We start from the raw sequence: 18,766 nt of genomic DNA, 5'->3' as shown, positions 1-18,766 counted from the left end.
ATCAGAAAGCATGTTTTGATTATTTAAAAACACCCCAAAAACATACAAAAAACAACTCTAAAATAATTCATTATCAAAATAGATGACAAATAATTTGGTCATCTTTGCAGCCCTAGTTTATACATATATGGTCTGACTAGTACCTAAACCTATACACATTTAAGTTGTTTACTTAGGTACAAAACTTGACACACTACAGCACTGATGTTTGATTCAAATGAATCTTTACTGGTAGCGTTCACAGTTTTGAGGTGAAATCAACAACAGTTAGGACAATAAGAAAGAGAGACAATCAACCAGATCATTGAGAGTGTGACTAGTTTGGTTCAATCACTTGTAAATAAATATAAGATGACTGAAGTTTTGAATGTGAACTTGTGCCGATCACTCAGCAGATCTCACTGCACAATGAGATTACATACAAAGACAACGCAAAATACAAATCCTGCAAATGTTTTAAAAATACGCATTGTTCGCTTCAGGCAGTTGAATTATTTGACCTCATGAAAAATGTTGGAAAAGCCAGTCAGCAATGAGACTCATCCAATGTCCTGTTATTGTATCAGAAATGCAGGTTGCTGTATGCGTGCATCCGGAGGCGCTAATATTTAAGCATCTTCAAATATTTGAAGAGTTTGCATTGACTTTGTATGTAATCTCATCATGCAAAAAAAGTGAATCATGTTCAGTATGAACTCACCATTATTGCCCGATGCTCAGGAGAACATCAGTCTCAGGTGTTAAGGTGATAGTGGAGATTGTCATGGCTCAGAGCGGCCAGTGTCGGTCAAATGATCACAGTGTTTGTTGGGTAAGTGGTAAAATACTGAGTGATAACAATCGGTTACTTCAACTTCTGTTGATGTGAAAACTTTTTCTTTGATTTTCACCATCGTACAGAACCACTGCTTCACATTGTCTGAAACTTTATTACGGTAAGCTGGCCGCAAGTACAGAGCTGGAGCCAGGACATGGTTAGCCTACCTTAGCATAAAGACTGGCAGCAGCATTAGTTCCTCAAAGTTAGGCTTCCTGAAATTAGACTAAGACATTTTTTCACCGGACTCTGGTGTCCTTGCTGTGAACCCGAGGAGACTTGGCCTAAGTGAAGGATCATTTACATTTATGTTCATGATTTAAGCCATTATAGTTTTTTTTTGGTTTTCAGTCAATTCTGACACTCCGCATGGTCTGTAGCACACAAAGCTGGTGTCAAACGGTGTTTTTATGGAAAGTAATTTGTGAAATTCAGTATATTGATTGGAAGTTCATGGATAGCAACCCACAATTTTCCCTTTTCAATATATGTGCATATAATATATAGAGAATGTCTATCATACATTTTACTTATTAAAATCTGAACTGCATTGGCTCCAAAAACCTTTATTAAAACACAATATTAAGGCCTGTTACAGCAGCTGACATCTTGCTACAGACTGAAGCTAACCTGCAGATGAGGCTAGCAGCTAAGTATTTATTGGCAATGGAGTCAATTGTTTTTTTACCCAACATATTGTTTTGGCTGAGATTGTAGCACAAATAAATTAGTGTCAGATGATATTATTGCATCATGTCATTCTGTTTTGAAAGGGAAAGACACATTGTGGCTGAAAAGTAGAAACGATATCTGGTAGCAGTAAGGCAGGTTTGTGTTTTAGCTCAGGATGATCAGCTAATGTAGCTACACTGTAAATCAATTAATTCCCTCAATGTCTCTTGCCTAATGTTTAGCTTAATACATTTCCCTGACTTCAACAAGTCTCTCGAGACACAAACATAACTGGAAAACTAGAACCTTTTGTCACAATGAGTAACTCATTAGTGATAATGATTATCATCATCACTGCACAGCTAACAGCTAACATGAGCAAGAGAAAACATTTCATCAATATTTTCAGCTGTCTATTTTAATTAGCTTTCAAATTTTTCTTGCTTGTTCGGCCATAATTATGCTAGAAGAAAAAACATTTAAGTTTTATAAACTTTTAAAGTATTTGATAAAGACTGTAACATTAGCCCGATGATAACATTTTAGTATTTTGTTTAGTTTTGTACTGTGGACTAGCCTGACAAATGTGAAATTGGTAAAACAACGAGACTTTTAGTTGTTTATACCAGCTAATATGCAGTAAAACAATTATTAACTTCAATCTGTTCCTTTGTTGATAAGCTACTCAGACTGACGTTCCTTTGGTTTTAAGACTGCAGTTTAATTTTGTGTTACATCTCATCTATATCTCTTGGACCCTGTGTGTATTAATCCTAAAATCACATTTACTTGAAAATCAGCAGCTCTAAATGGAAGGAATTCACTGGTTTCGGCCACTTTGTGCATTGAGGCTCTTGGGTAAAAACTAATTGATTTATGTAGAGTCGTTGGATGTAGTCATTTGAGTGTCACTTTACTCTGATGCCTTTACTTTAACCATGCTGGTGACTCCAAGCTGAAGTATAAACTCTGACTGGTTGTCTCTAATCTCAAACGGATCGTAAGCTTATTGGCTGGTTAGCTTTTAAGCAAGCTTCATGTAGATCAGAATTAATTAAATCAGTCTTTGGGTTGATAACACCACTACTGTTCCACGGTACAAAACAGGATACACTGTTGTGTAAGAGGCTAGGTATTGTAAGGCACAGAGTCAACATGTGAATGAAAGCAGGTGAGAAGAAATAGACCCAGGCATGGTCAGCTGACACCTGGACTGCTGCTGATCTTTGGACAACCACTGGATCCCCATCAGTACTCTGGCAGTGTCTCATCGTAGTCCATGATGCTCAGCTCGTGTCTCCTCTGTCGAACTGCGAGGGTCAGGTCTGCAGAGAGGGCAGGACATGAACTTGGAGCTGAAGGTTTAGAGGGAGGGTGGATGGTAGCTGCGGCCTTGCTTAGGGGCTCCATCTGAGGACTCCCTGGAGGGATAATGGTCTCCTCCATCTCCTGACCCAAAGGAGGGATCTCTGGCTTGGCTTCCTCATTGTTGTCCTCTTCTTCTTCCTCCTCCTCCTCCCTCTCATGTGGCTCCTCCTCTTCCTCATCTGGGCTGTGATTGGTCGGTTTGAACAGTTGCCGCGCTCGCTGCTCCAGAAAAGAGCCAACAGCCAGAGGGGATTCAATAGGAGACAAGGAGAGAGGGGAGGAGGAGCAGGAGGGGAGGTGCAGGGGGGAGGTAGAGAAAGTCTCTAGAGCTCCATTTATTATACCAACAGAACCAGAGGAGGGGCGGGACCTGAGGCTGCTCTGAGCAACAGGTAAGTCCACACTGCTGCCATTTGGCCTGTGGGACAAAAAGATGACATGACATCATCAGCCGAATCTTCAGATTGGTTGTTTTACAGTGCCAAAATGAAACACTTGAAAAACACATCTTTGTTCATGTATCTGCTGTGACCAGTAGCTTTTGGGGCTAATGTGACTGAGCTAATTGACTTCTACTGGCATGTTCTACTGACACGTACTTACATCTTACAAAAAGCTGACTATGCTGTGCACCTTGCACCTGGAACATGGAGGAGGCAAGTAATGTAAACACTCAGTAAAATCATAGCTGCCAGTGGGAATACAAATACTATTTCGCTATTTAAAATGCTCACTGATAGTTTGCATATTCTTCCCGTGTGTGTGGGTTTCCCCCACAGTCCAAAAACATGCAGAATTGGGAATTAAGCAAATTGGACACTCTAAATTGGCCATAGATCTCTATGTGGCCCTGTGATGGACTGGAGACCTGTCCCCCATTTTTCCTTTCACCCCAACCGGTCGAGGCAGATGGCTGCACATCTTTGAGTCTGGTTCTGTCAGAGATTTCTTCTGCTGTTAAAAGGGAGTCTTTTTTCTCCACTGATGCCCAGTGTTTGCTCATTGTGTCATTGTGTGAAGTTGCTGCGCTTGATGATGTTCTGATGATGTACAGTGCCTTGAGATAATGTACGCATGTTGTGATTCGGCGCTATACAAATCAAAATTGAATTGAATGGAATGAATGAAAAAAAAAATGCTCACTGAATAAAATCTATGCCTACTTGGTTGTATGCTATCTTAAGAATGTGCTTAAAAACTGAGGTTTGTGTGACTTTGTAAATTGCTCACACTTCAGCACTAAAGTCAATAGAGAGATCGTCATTTAAAGGCCACATTATACTTCTCCGACTGTGTAATGCATTGTCTGACTGCGTAACCACGGAGACCCCTTGAGCCTTCATTGTTCTCCGTCGTGGTGATTAGCCATTTAGAGTCTAAACATGTGGTTTGTGTATTAAGATATGAAGTATTTATAGTTTGATCAGCTCCGCCTCTGTGGGCGCTCGGTGCACACAGTGGCCGGCACAGAGCAGCGTTATCTCAGCCTGTCCTGAGGATCAATCACAGCCCTTGTCGTCTCCGTTGTCCCTTGACGGACACTTAAAAAATATTTCGTACAGTCGGAGACGACAGAGAGGCTCTCCGGCGACGTAGAGGGGTCTCCGTAACCTACGTAGAGCACTTTACGCAGGAGTATAAATTGGGCTTAAGAGATTTAAACAGTAACAAACTTCAGGCTCTATAGTGTGTTATTAAACTTTAGACCCTATTGACAGCTGAGGCTGCAGAGCCCTGAGTGGTGGGTGGCTGTGGAGCATCTTATACAGCAGGATGGTTCACCTGCCACTGATGTCCTGAGGTTGGCTGTCTGTACCCATCTCCAGGTGGACCTGACTGTACAGGTGAAGCATCTCAGTCTGCAGGCTCTGGGTGACTCTCCGCAAAGCAACACAGCGTCTGTCACAGGCCGAGAGCTCCGCTCTAAAACGCAAAGAAACACACATATTGAATTATTTGTTCCAGTATATCTGCTACTGCTGTGGTGCATTCACTTTACAGAACATAGTAACTGGCGAGAAAGTTACTTCTATCTTAATACTCCTGTCAAATTTTCAATCACATAGAAACTAAATCAAGACTGACCTGCCCTGGGCCTTCATGTCCTCAAAGAGTTTCTTCTGATCCAGAATCAGCTGGTCTTTCTTGGCCAGCTGGTTCTCCAGCTCTGCTATCCTGTGATTGGCTGCCTCTAGCTTCTGTCTCTGCTGGACATCACTGTCTTTAAGATGCTGGTACTCTTTACCCACACTGCACTGCAGCATGGATGCCTCCTTATATATATGCATGCAAACAGAAAAACACACACGCACATGTCATGACTTATTGCTAAAGGTCTGATTATCTCAACTTAGCTGGGTTTCTTTTGTCAGTGGTGTGTGTTCTGTTGTCGTTACAGTGCGTTTTCTCACAGTCCAGTGGTTGCCCTGTCCTCCCTCTATCTGATCAGTCAGAGATCGGTTGGTTTCTCTGAGCAGTACGAGCTGCTGGTTCAACAGGAAGATCTGCTGCTGCAGCTGCTCACTGGTGCTCAGCTGCAAGAAAACACCAGAAGACACCGACACATCATCCACAGCATCACTCACACAGTGGGGTCATTTACTTCATCAGTAAACACACAGCATGTGTCAAAGCATGGAAGCACATCAATATACAAACATTAGGGGTGAGTGTTTTGGATGAGAGGAACTGTCCAATTACATGGTGTCTCACCTTGAGTGATAGCTGAGTCAGCTGGTGTTCAGCATTGTTAGCCTTGTTATTGGCCCTCTGAAGCTCTGCCTCCAGAACTTTCAGCCTGGTCTGACACTCCTGAAGCTCACTCTGAAACAGTCAATCACAACACAGGTGCTTCAGGTGGTTGCCAAGTGTGCCTATGTGTGTCAGTGTGTCCGTGTATGTACCTGCAATCTCTGGTTGTCTCTTTGCGCGTCCTGTTGCTGCAGCAGCAGTTGTTGGACGTGCGTGTGCAGCTGGTCAGTTTGTGCGTGTGCGTCCAGCTGCAGTTGTGTGTAACGCCTTTGCTCTTCTTTCAGACTCAACTTCAGAGACCGAATCTCCTCATCCTGAACACAAAGCTGAGCTCTCTGCAACAACAAAAAAACACATACTGTATGTAAACACACTCCTCCAGACAATGGGTAACCAAAAGAGCCGAGTGTGCGAGTCTTTCGGGGTCACCACAGCGGATCACCCGCACAATTGTTTGGCAGACATTTTTACGCCTAATGCCCTTCCTGATGCAACCGGCCCATATATCCGGGCACAGGATAAGGATTAAGGGCCTTGCCTAGGGGCCCACACTGAGTCTGGGCCTTCTACAACAAGGTCTGTGGACTACCACTAAGCTATCTCAGCTGTAACCAAAAAAGTTAGCGTGGCAAAACTATGCTCATAAAATTATGAAAAGCGGAAGTTACCATTGCGACACTGTGCTCCTCCAACGCAGTGGCACTGATGACTCTGCGTAGCAGGCGGCGGTTCCTGATGGCGTGCTGCTGCCGTTTGAAACGTTCAAACTGAAGCTGACTATGGATCAGCAACAGCTGACTCTTCAGAGACTGAAGCTCCTCCCCTGAGGCCAGGCCTGATACGATAAACACAAAGTAATACAAAAAAAAAACCACCTTAAATGTAGAGCCTTGGCTCAGATGAACAAACAATATTACATATACTAGTTTTCGGAATTTAAACGTAAGACGACAACAGAACCAGTCCAAAACATGTTGATGAAGAGGTTCAAGGCAGTTTACTTTTATTGGATGGGCTAGTCTGGTTAGATGAGTGGTCTGGTTAGCAGGGTTAGTTTGGTTTGTTGTTAGTTGGTTTCATGTGATTAGAGAGGTTTATAGTCAGTTTGGTTAGTGGGGTCTGTCTGATTAGAAGGGTCAGTCTAGTCAGTAGGTTGTGCTTGATCAGTGGTGACAGTCTTTCAGTTGTTATATTTATACTTGATATAATGCAGAACTTCTCCAAACACGTTAGTTCAATCAAATCATAATGTGAAGGTCTAATTCAAAGACTGATTCCAGCTTATTTGCTGGTTCAGTTATTTGCATGCTGCAGTGCAGTGTGGGTAAAGAGTACCAGCATCTTAAAGACAGTGATCTCCAGCAGAGACAGAAGCTAGAGGCAGCCAATCACAGGACAGCAGAGCTGAAGAACCAGCTGATTCTGGATCAGAAGAAACTCTTTGAGGACATGAAGGCCAGAGTCAGAGTTTTGGTTTAGTTTTAGTTTTAGATTTAAATTTTGACAGGAGTATCTATCTATAAAGCAAGTTGTGTCTGTGTGTCTGTGACGGGCGTATCGCGCTGACCGTTAATCAGATCACCCTAAGATTTTGGATATGGGTTGAGCATGGCCCGATGGTGTGCATCCTTGATTTTCCGTGTCCATTCACCAATACGTGAGCATACATTTATTTAGCATTAACATGCTACTATTTTACAGCTAACTTGGCGAACCGGGTTCCAAAGGTAAGCTAGCGAGGCTACGATTAGCGTAGCTAGCTGTTTTGTGACCGTCAGCCATGCTGGAATCTCTTTACAAGGCGTATTTGAGTTGCGTTGGTCCTAATGAGGTTGCAAAGTGTTTGTATTATTTTAGTCTTTACGTTCCTTATCATACATTACCATGACTGAAATATCTTCTTCAGCCTCCCACTATAGGAATACATACTTTTTTTTACATACATAACTTTCTCTTCAGTTACTATGTTCTGTAAAGTGAATGCACCATGGCAGTCTAACCAGAGGAAACACTGCTAGGCTAAAGTTAGCACATTCTAATAATAGCACACCTGCAGCAAGCAGTAATTAATAAGCTTGTTGTGAGATAACTGGACTTTTAACACCATTGTGGTTCATGTAAGTTAACCAAACAGTTTTACACACATCAGCCCAGCAGACACTCAAAATTCCTTAGAAAAATGCAATTTAGTATGCCAACAGTTTGTGTTTTATAATGTTTTGAAATTCAGTCACTTCAGTTCAAATAAAAACTAATCAACCAGGTTAAAACTGTTAATGAGGTGAGTCCGAGTTAGTTCAGGTACCTTTGGTTTTCATGCTCTGCTGTTTACCTCCAAAATGACGATCCACGGACTTATTCACTGCCGACAACCTGCCACACACGCACGCACACACACAGACACGCACACACACGCGCACGATGAGCAAACATCTCCACAGTTTGTCATTAAGCTGAGGAAGAAGAGATTCTGAAAAAAGATACAGCACAAGTTGTGGAATCTGAAGATGATGTGAAGACAGTTGTCCTGAAGTGTTTTCCAAAGAACACAAAGGTAGATCCAAAGTTGGCACCTCTGATCTTTACTTTCTACACCACGTCTTCATTAACAGTCTTACCTTCTGCTCAGGCATTCATGGGCATCATGTCCATGGACAATTAACTGGTCCAAAACCTCCAAAGGGGAGACCGAGGTGTGATCCTGCTCCCTGTCCTCCCCCTCCACTCCTCCCTCCTTCTCCTGCTGCCCTGGAGCTTTGTCCAACATCTCCTACAGGATCGATAACACAAAATGTATAGAATATATTTTTTTTTATTAGATTTACCAATACAAATAAAACTGTTTTAATTAAAAAAATCTATTTAATTTATATGGCTGAAGATGGGACGCAAACACATGACGGGAGATTTACTGAAACTTGCATTATCGTAGGTTAAACACAGTAAAGTCTAGTTTACTTTACCTGTGTCTTTTTCCTGATGAAGAGTGTCGCAGCTTGAGGCAGAGCGAGATCAAACAGGGGCTCATATGAGGGAGTGGAGCTCAGATCCATACGGAATGGGGTAAAGAGGTCAGGGCCTCCCTCCTCAAATGTGTGGGTGGAGGTGCTGGAGGGGTTCGGCGGGGTAAAACACAGCGAGTTGGACGAGGTAGGCGGCGACAATAAGCCTGAGCGAGACCCATCACAGTTGGGAGTCGACGTGACAAGCACCTGCTGAGAGGAGGCAGAGGAGGGAGAGGAGGGAGGCAGGGGTGATTCCTCTGATCTGAAATCTGGAGATGAAGAGATGGAGTCAGTAATCATTATCAATATGACAGCATCAATGACATCATCTATCACGTCACAATCACAATCACCTTCACTGCCGTTGTTGATGACATCACTCTGGATTTTCCCCTCCCTCTCTATGACTGGCTGGATGGATGACCTATCCAGCTCTGTGAGTGTCTGCAGCTTCACCTGTAAGGGAGAGAGGTTGTTTTTAATTCACAGAGTTCATGCTTTTAAACATCCTCTCTTCCCCAAGCAAATTAAGGTCCGGTTGGGTTAGGCACTTAACTTTATTCACTTTGCAAACACCCGTTTTCCATGAAGTCTTGCTTTGGAGATCTACAAAAATATTAATATTATACTACATATGAAAGATAATTAAGTGTTGGTTCTAAAATAAGGTGTTCCATTAAAAATGTGCACTAGTCACTTTGATGTATATGAATTTGCTGTGAAGTTCCCTCATTACTCAGCTCTGTCTTTGTATTCCTCTCTTAAACACTTGCTGGGAGGAGCTAAGAAGCAAGTGAAGGAATCGAGGAGAGATATTAGCCAAATAAACAAAGCCCAATAAATACCTTTCCCAGAAGAGAATAAAAGTGGCCTTTCTTACCTGATTGTTGTTGTCTGGAGCCAGACATCCATCTAAGTTCTCTTCACTAGATGGTGTTGGAGGGACAGAGGCCAGTGAGGGACATTTCACACCTAGAGGGAAATGGACCAGTTAATAAATGTGAGTGTTACTTAAGATCACATATCTTTATTTAACCTTTTTTTTGCTCTTTTTACAGTGAACTACAGTAAACACAAACTTTATTCTGAAGACGTCTTTAACTTTGTATTTTCCTCCCTCAGCTCTTTGAGATTCACACTTATTTTAATACATAAGATTAATCTTAATAAGATTACATTCGATGGTCAACAAACACCTGGTATTTAAATCTTTGAACATTTAATATTCTCTTTGATCCCTGCACCAGTGTCTCACCTGAGAGGGATGCACTTCTGCTCAGAGGGTGGGCGGAGCCTGTAGCAGCAGGTTCAGGTGGGGGTGTGGACATGCCACAGTGAGACGAGGGGCTCCACGTGACATCATCAACCTGTGCACAAAAAAATTTAGGCTCATAGTTCAGGTCTGATGAGCACCTGCATCACCTCCCCCGGTGGCTGAATAACTTTTTTTTTGCAGTTATTTCGTTGTCGTATGGATTAAAATTGAATAAGGAAATGTTCTACTCAACATTCAAGTCATATTTTCTTACAACAAATTAGTCCGTATTTTTTTTTTGGAGCGTTTAAAACATTGCAGACTGACGTGTTAATGTGTTCAGGTCAGCAGCTGTGTGTCTGTTTATATAAAGAAGAGATTCATCCGTGGAAAATCAATCTCAGTCATTTGGTCAAAGTAAGACTTAGAGAGAAAAGTGTGACTCAGACCAACACATTTACCTGTGCGCAGGTGTCAAAAGTCAGCTGAGGCAGAGTTGGACGTCCAGACAGCGAAGGACAGAGTAAACTTTCTGTCAACACACAGATCATGAAACAATCCCGTTACATACAGTTCAGCCATTCATCCATTAACCATCTATTTATCCATGTATTTACTCATCCATTAACAGATTTGCCTCTATAGTTAATTACAGAAACATTTGAGAGATTTTACTGAAGTCTGTGTGTTCTATGAATATTGGTGGAGTGGGAGTAAGCAGCAACAGACACAGGGGGCGCTCACAGCACAATCAGCTGCATCCAAGAGGCTGATTAAGAGTCAGTACACTTCTACAAAGTCAAACAACCTCACTTCAAAAAATTTAACTGTCATTATTTGGGGTTTATTAAGTGGACTTTTTAATTCAAATAATCAATGTATTAAACATTCATGAATGAACTCACCTGCACTGCTGATGCTCTCTGTGTTGTGAGGACTGCAAGTAAGGTCCAGGACAGGGAAGGGGAAGGACAGTGGAGGAGGTCTGGGTGAGGGGGAGGAGCCTGAGGAGGAGGACGGCGGCTCTCTCGGGGAGGTGTAAATGTCCTCCTCACAGGAAGACTCCAGAGGGTCCAGAGACACTCTGGAGCACTCTATCACAATGTCGTGGACTTCGTAACACTTCCACCTGGGACAGGAAATAACCTCTGTTACTTTACACAACACTTAAGTCTTACTGACCAGAGGTCCAGTAGGGGGTGTGGATTAGATAGTAGATTTCATCATTCACCCATTGGCGCGCTTGATACCTGCCGACTATACGCAGATAAATCCATGCACACCCCCAGTTTGATTCTGCGTAAGACTGTATACACAGTCTGAGCATGTTAAAGGAGTCGTATTGTGCCCTATTTCTAGTTAACCTAGTTCCCTGGTGTCCTAATGAACATGTCTGTGACACGCTTTGGTCAAAAAATACCATAAGGATGAAGCACCACAGCAGTTCAATCACCCTGCCAAATCACCCTGCCAAAACAGCCCTGTTCAAAACGCTCTGTTTAGTAGTATCTTTAGGGCCACCTTAAAAAAAGTAAAACGGAACATAAGGGACAGGAAATGACATCAGCCACAGAGGCTACTGGGAGCTAACAGCAGTTAGCATTTGGAAAAGTGATCATTTGCAGGCACGAGCAGGCACATTGCCGTCATATATAACATGTATCCACTGTGTTTCATCTCCTGTACTTAGACTGAGGAGGACCACAAAAACATGAGTGAGTCATCTTTTTTCACACTTTGACAACTGATAGGACCTCCAGAGTCCCAAATATAAGGATTTAAATGATTAAAAAGTTGATTTAGCATAATATGTCCCCTTTAAATATAGCACAACTCTTTCCAGTTGGTGACACACTCTTACATTGGTCATTACAGACAATGAAGACGATCCATGTAACCGTGGAGTTCTCGGGTAAGCATGCCCTGGCCCTTATGGTGTGCATGTCAAAAATGTATATACACTCAAAAAAAACCACAAGGTTGTCTACAGATAAGCAGCAAGTCAACCAGTAGCATATGTGACTCGGCCAATCAGCTGGTCGTCACAGAGGAAACACATGGCAACTTAATTATGCAGCTGCTGCTGGAGACTCAACCATCTCACTTTTTAAGCTCGCGGACAGCATTTAAGCTAGTGGACTTTTCCAAGACAGAGCCACTTAAATGTATTTCATTTTATTTGATATTAGAAATATGTATTAATATTTGATCCTTCTAACTCTTAAGGATATTACCTTTCTTGTTTTTCCTTTTTATGAAAGTTATATTCATATTTAATTTTATTTTTCTCAGGGACCTCTTAGGGTCCCTGGACCTGTTATTGATAACCATTGTTCAAACTACTACAATAGTGTTTGTACTGTGGGCTAACAGATCACACCAGGGGGTTGTGCTATGTAAATATGATGATTCTGCCTCTTGACTCCCCAGAAGGTGTACATCTTTGAGGCTAAAATTCTCCCAAAAGCAGTTTGAGGAGTACCTACATTCAAATGGTCACATCTTCTTAAAATATGTTAATTGACGGAAAGCTTAGAAATCACACTTTCGGAATGCAAATGACTCAAAATATGCCTCATCCTACGTGTTCCTGGTTTTTCCATATCACAGGATACAGCGGTCACATTAGAATAAGCCTATAATGTATATTTCTATAGTCCCATACTGACGCAGTGTTGGGAGGCTGCTCTGGAGCTTTCAGTCAAACTGTCTGCCTCAGTAGATGAAGGCAGATCTTCAGCAGCATCATGCATTATGGTCAAAAGCTCTGCAACAGCCACCCACTGGACCATATGTTTCTTCTGATGCAGATTTTAAAATAAACTGCTGATCATTGCTTTGCTTATTATATCAGTGAGAAAGTTGAGGAGCAAATGTGAGCGGCTTAAGTTTTGTGTTGTATGTCTGGACTGTTGCTCACCTGGATGGGTCCAGTTCATGGTCCTGAGTCCCTGTGACCAACTCAGGGTGAACCCTGACATGTTCCAACATGGGCTGAGAGACAGAAACATATAGGTAGGACGTTACTAAGGACAGTGTGGAAAACCAGAATTTTAAAATAATGCACTTCACTAGGGATGTGAATCTTTGGGTGGCTCACGATTCGATTCCGATTCTTAGGGTCACGATTCGATTCAAAATCAATTCTCGATTCAACCGATACGATTCATACGATTCTCGATTCAAGCGATTCTTGATTCAAAAACGTATACAATGCATAGTGTGTCAAGCCAAATTATGGCATCAAAACAATAGAGGTTGTATAAGATAATATGATCACACAAAGACAAACTTAAGACAAAAGTTAACATTTATTAATTCATAACAAATAAAAACTTACTTACTATACAAAAAAACATAACTTGCATAAATAAAGGCTTAGATGGCTGCCTTTTTCTCCCAGAAGTTACAAAAATAAACTGTACATAAATAACACAAACTGGTGTTTTGTGTGGTTTTTCAAAATAGAAACTTAAAAAACTTTCAAAAATCGTTTTTTGAAATTTATGAATCGATTCAGAATCGTGGATGATTAGAATCGCGATTCCTATGTGAATTAATTTTTTCCCCCACCCCTACACTTCACTTTGAAATAGTCGACATCCGAGTGTGGATGAGCAGAAAAACATAAAGGAACCACTTAATATCAGTGTGGATGAGGCCGCGGTCTAAATGAAGCACAGTATTCAGAGTATTTCACCACTCTGTTATCTGAGAAAAGGAGCAGCTGCTCTTTCCAGCTGCTATTTCTGTGCAAGTGTAGCAGCAGCAGCAGCAGCAGCACGGTAAACAGCACTGAGCTACTGCTTACTTTGTCCACTTCTGCCAAGTTCCATCATACACAGTCTCATGAAAACAACAACACAACAGAAATCATACTTGATGTTATTAATGTATATTGCTACGATGGAAGTAAACATCAGTCGTTTTCATTACGGAAGTCAGTTTGCAGGTATACTGAAGATTATGATAAAGAGGAAAACCTAAAAATATTGAGATTCTCTGACCTTGATGACCTCCTGGAAGGTGTCTAGGTTCTCCTTCATACTGTAGTGGAGTCTCAGGTAGGAAATGAAGTTACAGGGAAACATCCCATACAGACGGTGAAACAGAGAATACACACCCGCATGGAGGTGGACCAGGTGGACCACAGGCACATGACCTGCAAGAGAAAACAGCCAGAAGAGAAGCACACTTTACAGAATACTCTAGTTTTATTTAAAGATATTGAAAGTTGTTGGTTGTTTTACTGTAATTTGATAAATGCAGTTAATGATAAAGCCATAAGAAGAAAAATATACTATTTGTCTTTTTCTTTGATCTATAAAATTAATATTTCATATAACCCACATACATTCAGTTATTATGACAGTCAATATGAAGAAGTTGGAAAGACACAAACACACTGTGTGCATGCATTACCAGGGTTTCTGTAGCTCCAGGATGCCAGGCGTCCAAATACGTCAAAGAAATCATAGATGTGTTGCTTCCCAGTCTGAGGGATCATGGGTAACAGAGTGATGAGAACCAGGACTGCAGTGATGAGGACGACCACGTCGCTGTCAGTCTAAGGAGAACACAACATCAGCAAAATAAACAGAGTCAGCAGCTGTGCACGCAGAGACAATTCAATATTTTCAACACATTTTCCAAGCATACTTTGAGACAGCGCAGCAGGGACGGCAGCAGGGTTGAGCGGCTGATGTGATGAACCCATGGAGGCTGTTTTCTAATCAGGTGACCCAGCAGGGTGAGACCAGCCAATCTGGTCCCAGGTCTGTCCAGAGACTCATTCAGCTTCGCTAACAAGGGCTGATGGATGTTGATATTTTCTTTTTTTAATGATACAATAATATCGGGTATATATATATTATCTGGGTATAAATATCAGGACAAAAAAGAGGGAGGTAATGCTGACCTTATGATGAGACTCTCTGATGGTAGACAGGAGCAGCACTGCCTGAGGGGACGTGGATTCAAGGTAATAGTCCACCAGAGATGAGAGGACGGCGCCTCCTTTGTCTGAGGCAAGAAACTACAGGTCACACTGACAGCAAAAAACAAACGGTAACAGGTACATGCAGGTAGGGACCTCAAATATCAGATCGGAGCCGATCTGGGCATTATATTGTACACATGTTGTACACAAACAAAGCACTGGTTTAGCTAACAGAGAGCTGATGACACCCTGCCCTCTCTTCTCTCTCTTTTTTCCTACCAGCTGCTGTAATGACAGAATATAGAAATCTGTTCTTCTTTCCTTCGAAACCTCAGTGGGGAATATTATTTCTTTTAATGAAGATGACATTAAAAAAGGTATACAGCAAAACTCTGTTACATAGACAAATACAAGGGTTGGATCTGAACTCTGCATCACCAGATACTCAAATGCAAAAAGATCAGTATGGTATCTGGGGCCAAAAAAGATGCTGGGGAAATCCCTAGACAGAAGACAGGTTGAGGCAGGTAGGGACACTGACAGAGACAGGTACAAACAAGTTGAGACGGGTACAAACAAGCAAAGAGATGCGTTTGAGACAGGTCTGGACAGACGGAGACATGTACACACATGTAGAGAGTAGACATGTGATAGGTTGAACCAGATACCAACAGGTAAAAGGTCGAGATGGATTACAAGTAAAGACAGGTCAAGTCAGGTAGAGATGGACAAAGGCAGGTAGACCTGCAGATGGGACTCACCTGTGCTCAGCTGCTGATTGACTGTCGCTCTCACTTGCTCCGCCTCCTGCAGCTCTGAACTGTCCAATGAGGACAGGAGCTCACTGATACTCACCTGTTCCTTGGACATTATTTACACCTGGAGACACAAATGCTGTTTAAAAGTGTGTATTTATATAAAGGATATAATTAGATGACCGATCAGTTAGCTGATAGACAGTTTTAAATAATTGACCTCCAACAAGGAGCTATATGTTATCGCCTGAGTTTGTTTGTCTGTTTGTCAGCAACATAACTCGAAAAAATGTCACAGATTTTGGGCGTGATCCGTAGACAATATCACTATTTTTCTCGCTATTTTGTAGGCATTGAGCTGCCTTGGCGGAAGTCTGCGCTCTCCGAGTGCTTTCCTAGTTTCAAATGCGACTTTAAGCTCATCAATCTGTTCTTTATGTCTCAGTGAATATGTTTTCACTGTTTACAAAACTGGCTACATGTATATATGATTTCAGCACGACTGCAAATAAGAGGTAAACACGGTGCCATTACTGTGGCAGCAGGTTGAATGCAAACTTCCTTTTGAATGTAAAATTTTACTACTTTTAACGTGTTTTTCAAATTTTTACAATGATGTCACAAGTCTTTACAGCATGGATGATGTTTCAGCGTATCAGAATAAGCTCGACATATCTGTGATGAACGCCATTAAACACACTTCTTTTTTTAAGTGTCAATTGGACCTGTTGTCCTGTATTTACATGTCTTGGTTGAGACACAAACATTCCCTTCACTCTGGTCAAATCTTACTTTTCAGAAGGAGGACTCACTTAACATTTCAAGTTTTTTGTAAATACTTTTAAAATGTCAAGATATATTTTTATTCCTTCAATGACCAAGTTGATTATTTGATGAGAAGTCTTGTCACAGTATTTAACTAATTCTTTGGACAAAATTATGGGCCAAAATATCGATCTGGCAATATACCGTCATACTTTCTCGTACAATACAACAATCGATACGCCAGGGTAAACGGTCTCTGCCAGTTTCCCTTGCCCATGTCTACTTCATGTCTCCTCAAGGCAGCGCTGCTCAAATGAATGAGGGAAACGGGCAAAGAAAGTTACGTTAAGAGATGCCCCATCCATTTTCAATATATAGACTTTATGCACTTTGTTCTCCGTGTTGTGAATAAATAGAAAAATCCTGCACTTTCAGCGATTCACAGACGTTTCGTTTTCTTCAGTTAGACAGATATATTGTGATGTATCCCTGTATGATTGTCTTGCAATATTTAGATGATCACAGAATCTTATTGTGATATTATTGTTATTGTGGCCCATGTAATGCGTATAGTCAGGTACCCTGTGATTCCCACCCCTAATAATGAACTCCAGGTGCATAGGTCCACACTGTACACATCCTGCACAAGTTAGATTTCCCACATTTTCAAACGTCTCACAATGACTCACATCAAGAAGTGACATCAGAGACACAATAACCATTTGTTTGTTTGAAACAAACAGGTCTTCATTAAATTCTCCAAACTCAAAGAGCCACACTACACCTCTCCTCCAATATCAAATATTTAGGAAGTGGGAAAAAAAAAGAAAGGTAATCTGCTCAGGTGCCAAACCTGCTGACAAACAATCAACCAAACAAATGTGGACAGTATGTCTGACGTCATCGCGGCAATGTAATGGGATAATTGTGACGTCACTGTGGGACATTTTACGTTATGCGGTGAACATTCTGACCACTTCCTGTTGCAACAAACCGCAGCTCTCCACACACAGCTAGCTAAAGTGTGAGCTACTATGCTAAGAGCTCGGTGCTAAGCTAACAGGCCAGCTGTCTGCAGTGTGTATCAGAGCAGCTGACAGCTGTTTCTCTGTACGCCCTGTAGCTGTTTGCGTACTCCCGATGCAATAGCAATTCATGAACGTACAGAACAATAAACGCAAATACAAAGATTAACTTCACAGAAAACGGGTTACCTTCAAACCTGTTGATCTGAGCAGGGCGCAGCCATGTTGAGCAACAAGAAACCCCGCCCTCCCGCGGTGACCTGATACTCTAAACTGTCAATCAACATCAGGGTGCGTTCAGGGACATTGGGAAAAACTGTGAAAACATCAAAAGAACCCGTCTACAGAAGTGTATTGCGTTCCAGTGTGGAAACTAGATCGCTATATGTCACGTCATTTTTGACTGGCTGTCATTTCATTGCGACCAGTGTGAATTGTAGGTGTAGATATCTGTGACGTTGTTTTTACTAGACGTTACAGATCAGAGATGGCAGACTTCAGCCCATTCACGCAACAAGCCTCTGGCGGCCTCTGTTGGTCATATTGGCAAGTGCAAGTGAGGACGCACAAACAAACAAGGCTAACAATAAGGCAAACAAATAAGGTTTTGCTAGTCAGTATGACGTCACTTTTGCCATTCATGTGCATGGGATTTGTCAGAACTGTAGACATCTCTAATTCCAGTTGATAGATAGATAGATTTAATTATTATGATTTATTTATAATTAATTCCTTTTTTTTTTTTTTTTAGATTTCGGTTAAAATCCAGATTTTTCACTTCTGCTATGATATAAGAAGTGTGGAAATAGAGACATTATACATGCTAATACCAATACCAATACCAGTTTGATTTTTGAGACTAAAATCAAATTGGATTTTCCACAATCATTCTTAACCATGTAAGAACATAATCTTGCTTTTTATATTTAAAAGCACATTCAAATGATATGCCTTGTTAGATAAATTGTGCAGCAGTCCTATGTCTGTCATCCAGTTTATTATATTGAGGAGTTTTAAACAGCCCTCCTCCATTACAGCCCTGTCATCTTTAACATATCCATACAGCAGAGCATATCAAGAAACATGTGAATAATACAATATGGCTAAACTATACTTTAAGAAAGTGGCATTTATGATATTTGAAAGTAAACACCACTGCTGATGAAGGTGAACAATGCAATGAAAAGATACAAAAACAAAACAATGAGACGGCCTCTCTCTAGTGACACCCAGTGGCTACAGGACGCAACAGCAGCTCCCTTCAAGCAACAAAAAATAGATTAACATGACGACATCCATCCATCTATAGTCTACCACTTTATCCTCCACATGAGGGTGGGGTGCTGTGCCAATCTCAGCTAATAATAAATGTAGCTAATATACAGTTCAGATTAAGAATCTATCTTACTTGGGA

The 18,766-nt window shown here is 41.5% G+C and overlaps 1 protein-coding gene across 2 annotated transcripts; it reads right to left on the bottom strand.

The window, feature by feature from the left end:
* Window positions 1-239: 239 nt before the first annotated feature.
* On the bottom strand, window positions 240-17,596 carry tsc1a (TSC complex subunit 1a). 2 transcript variants are annotated; one of them, XM_083905232.1, is made up of 22 exons: window positions 17,542-17,596; window positions 15,569-15,686; window positions 14,787-14,890; window positions 14,528-14,680; window positions 14,291-14,435; window positions 13,876-14,030; window positions 12,789-12,862; window positions 10,774-10,997; window positions 10,330-10,400; window positions 9,869-9,980; window positions 9,494-9,585; window positions 8,967-9,069; window positions 8,572-8,882; window positions 8,227-8,378; window positions 7,914-7,981; window positions 6,277-6,443; window positions 5,761-5,943; window positions 5,570-5,680; window positions 5,269-5,391; window positions 4,943-5,130; window positions 4,640-4,780; window positions 240-3,275 (listed from the first exon to the last, which is right to left on the bottom strand). In XM_083905232.1, the coding sequence occupies exons 2-22, from the start codon at window positions 15,675-15,677 to the stop codon at window positions 2,738-2,740; spliced, it is 3,324 nt and encodes a 1,107-aa protein (XP_083761358.1). In that variant the 5' UTR covers window positions 15,678-15,686; window positions 17,542-17,596; the 3' UTR covers window positions 240-2,737. The 2 variants fall into 2 exon arrangements, with proteins under 2 accessions (XP_083761358.1, XP_083761359.1); XM_083905233.1 differs by having other exon boundaries at window positions 7,941-7,981.
* Between the last annotated feature and the right edge of the window lie 1,170 nt (window positions 17,597-18,766).

Source organism: Microchirus variegatus, assembly GCF_963457635.1.
Source record: "Microchirus variegatus genome assembly, chromosome: 18".
Taxonomy (NCBI): domain Eukaryota; kingdom Metazoa; phylum Chordata; class Actinopteri; order Pleuronectiformes; family Soleidae; genus Microchirus; species Microchirus variegatus.
The sequence above is the reverse complement of the archived record's forward strand: the minus strand, read 5'-3'. Positions and strand labels throughout refer to the sequence as shown.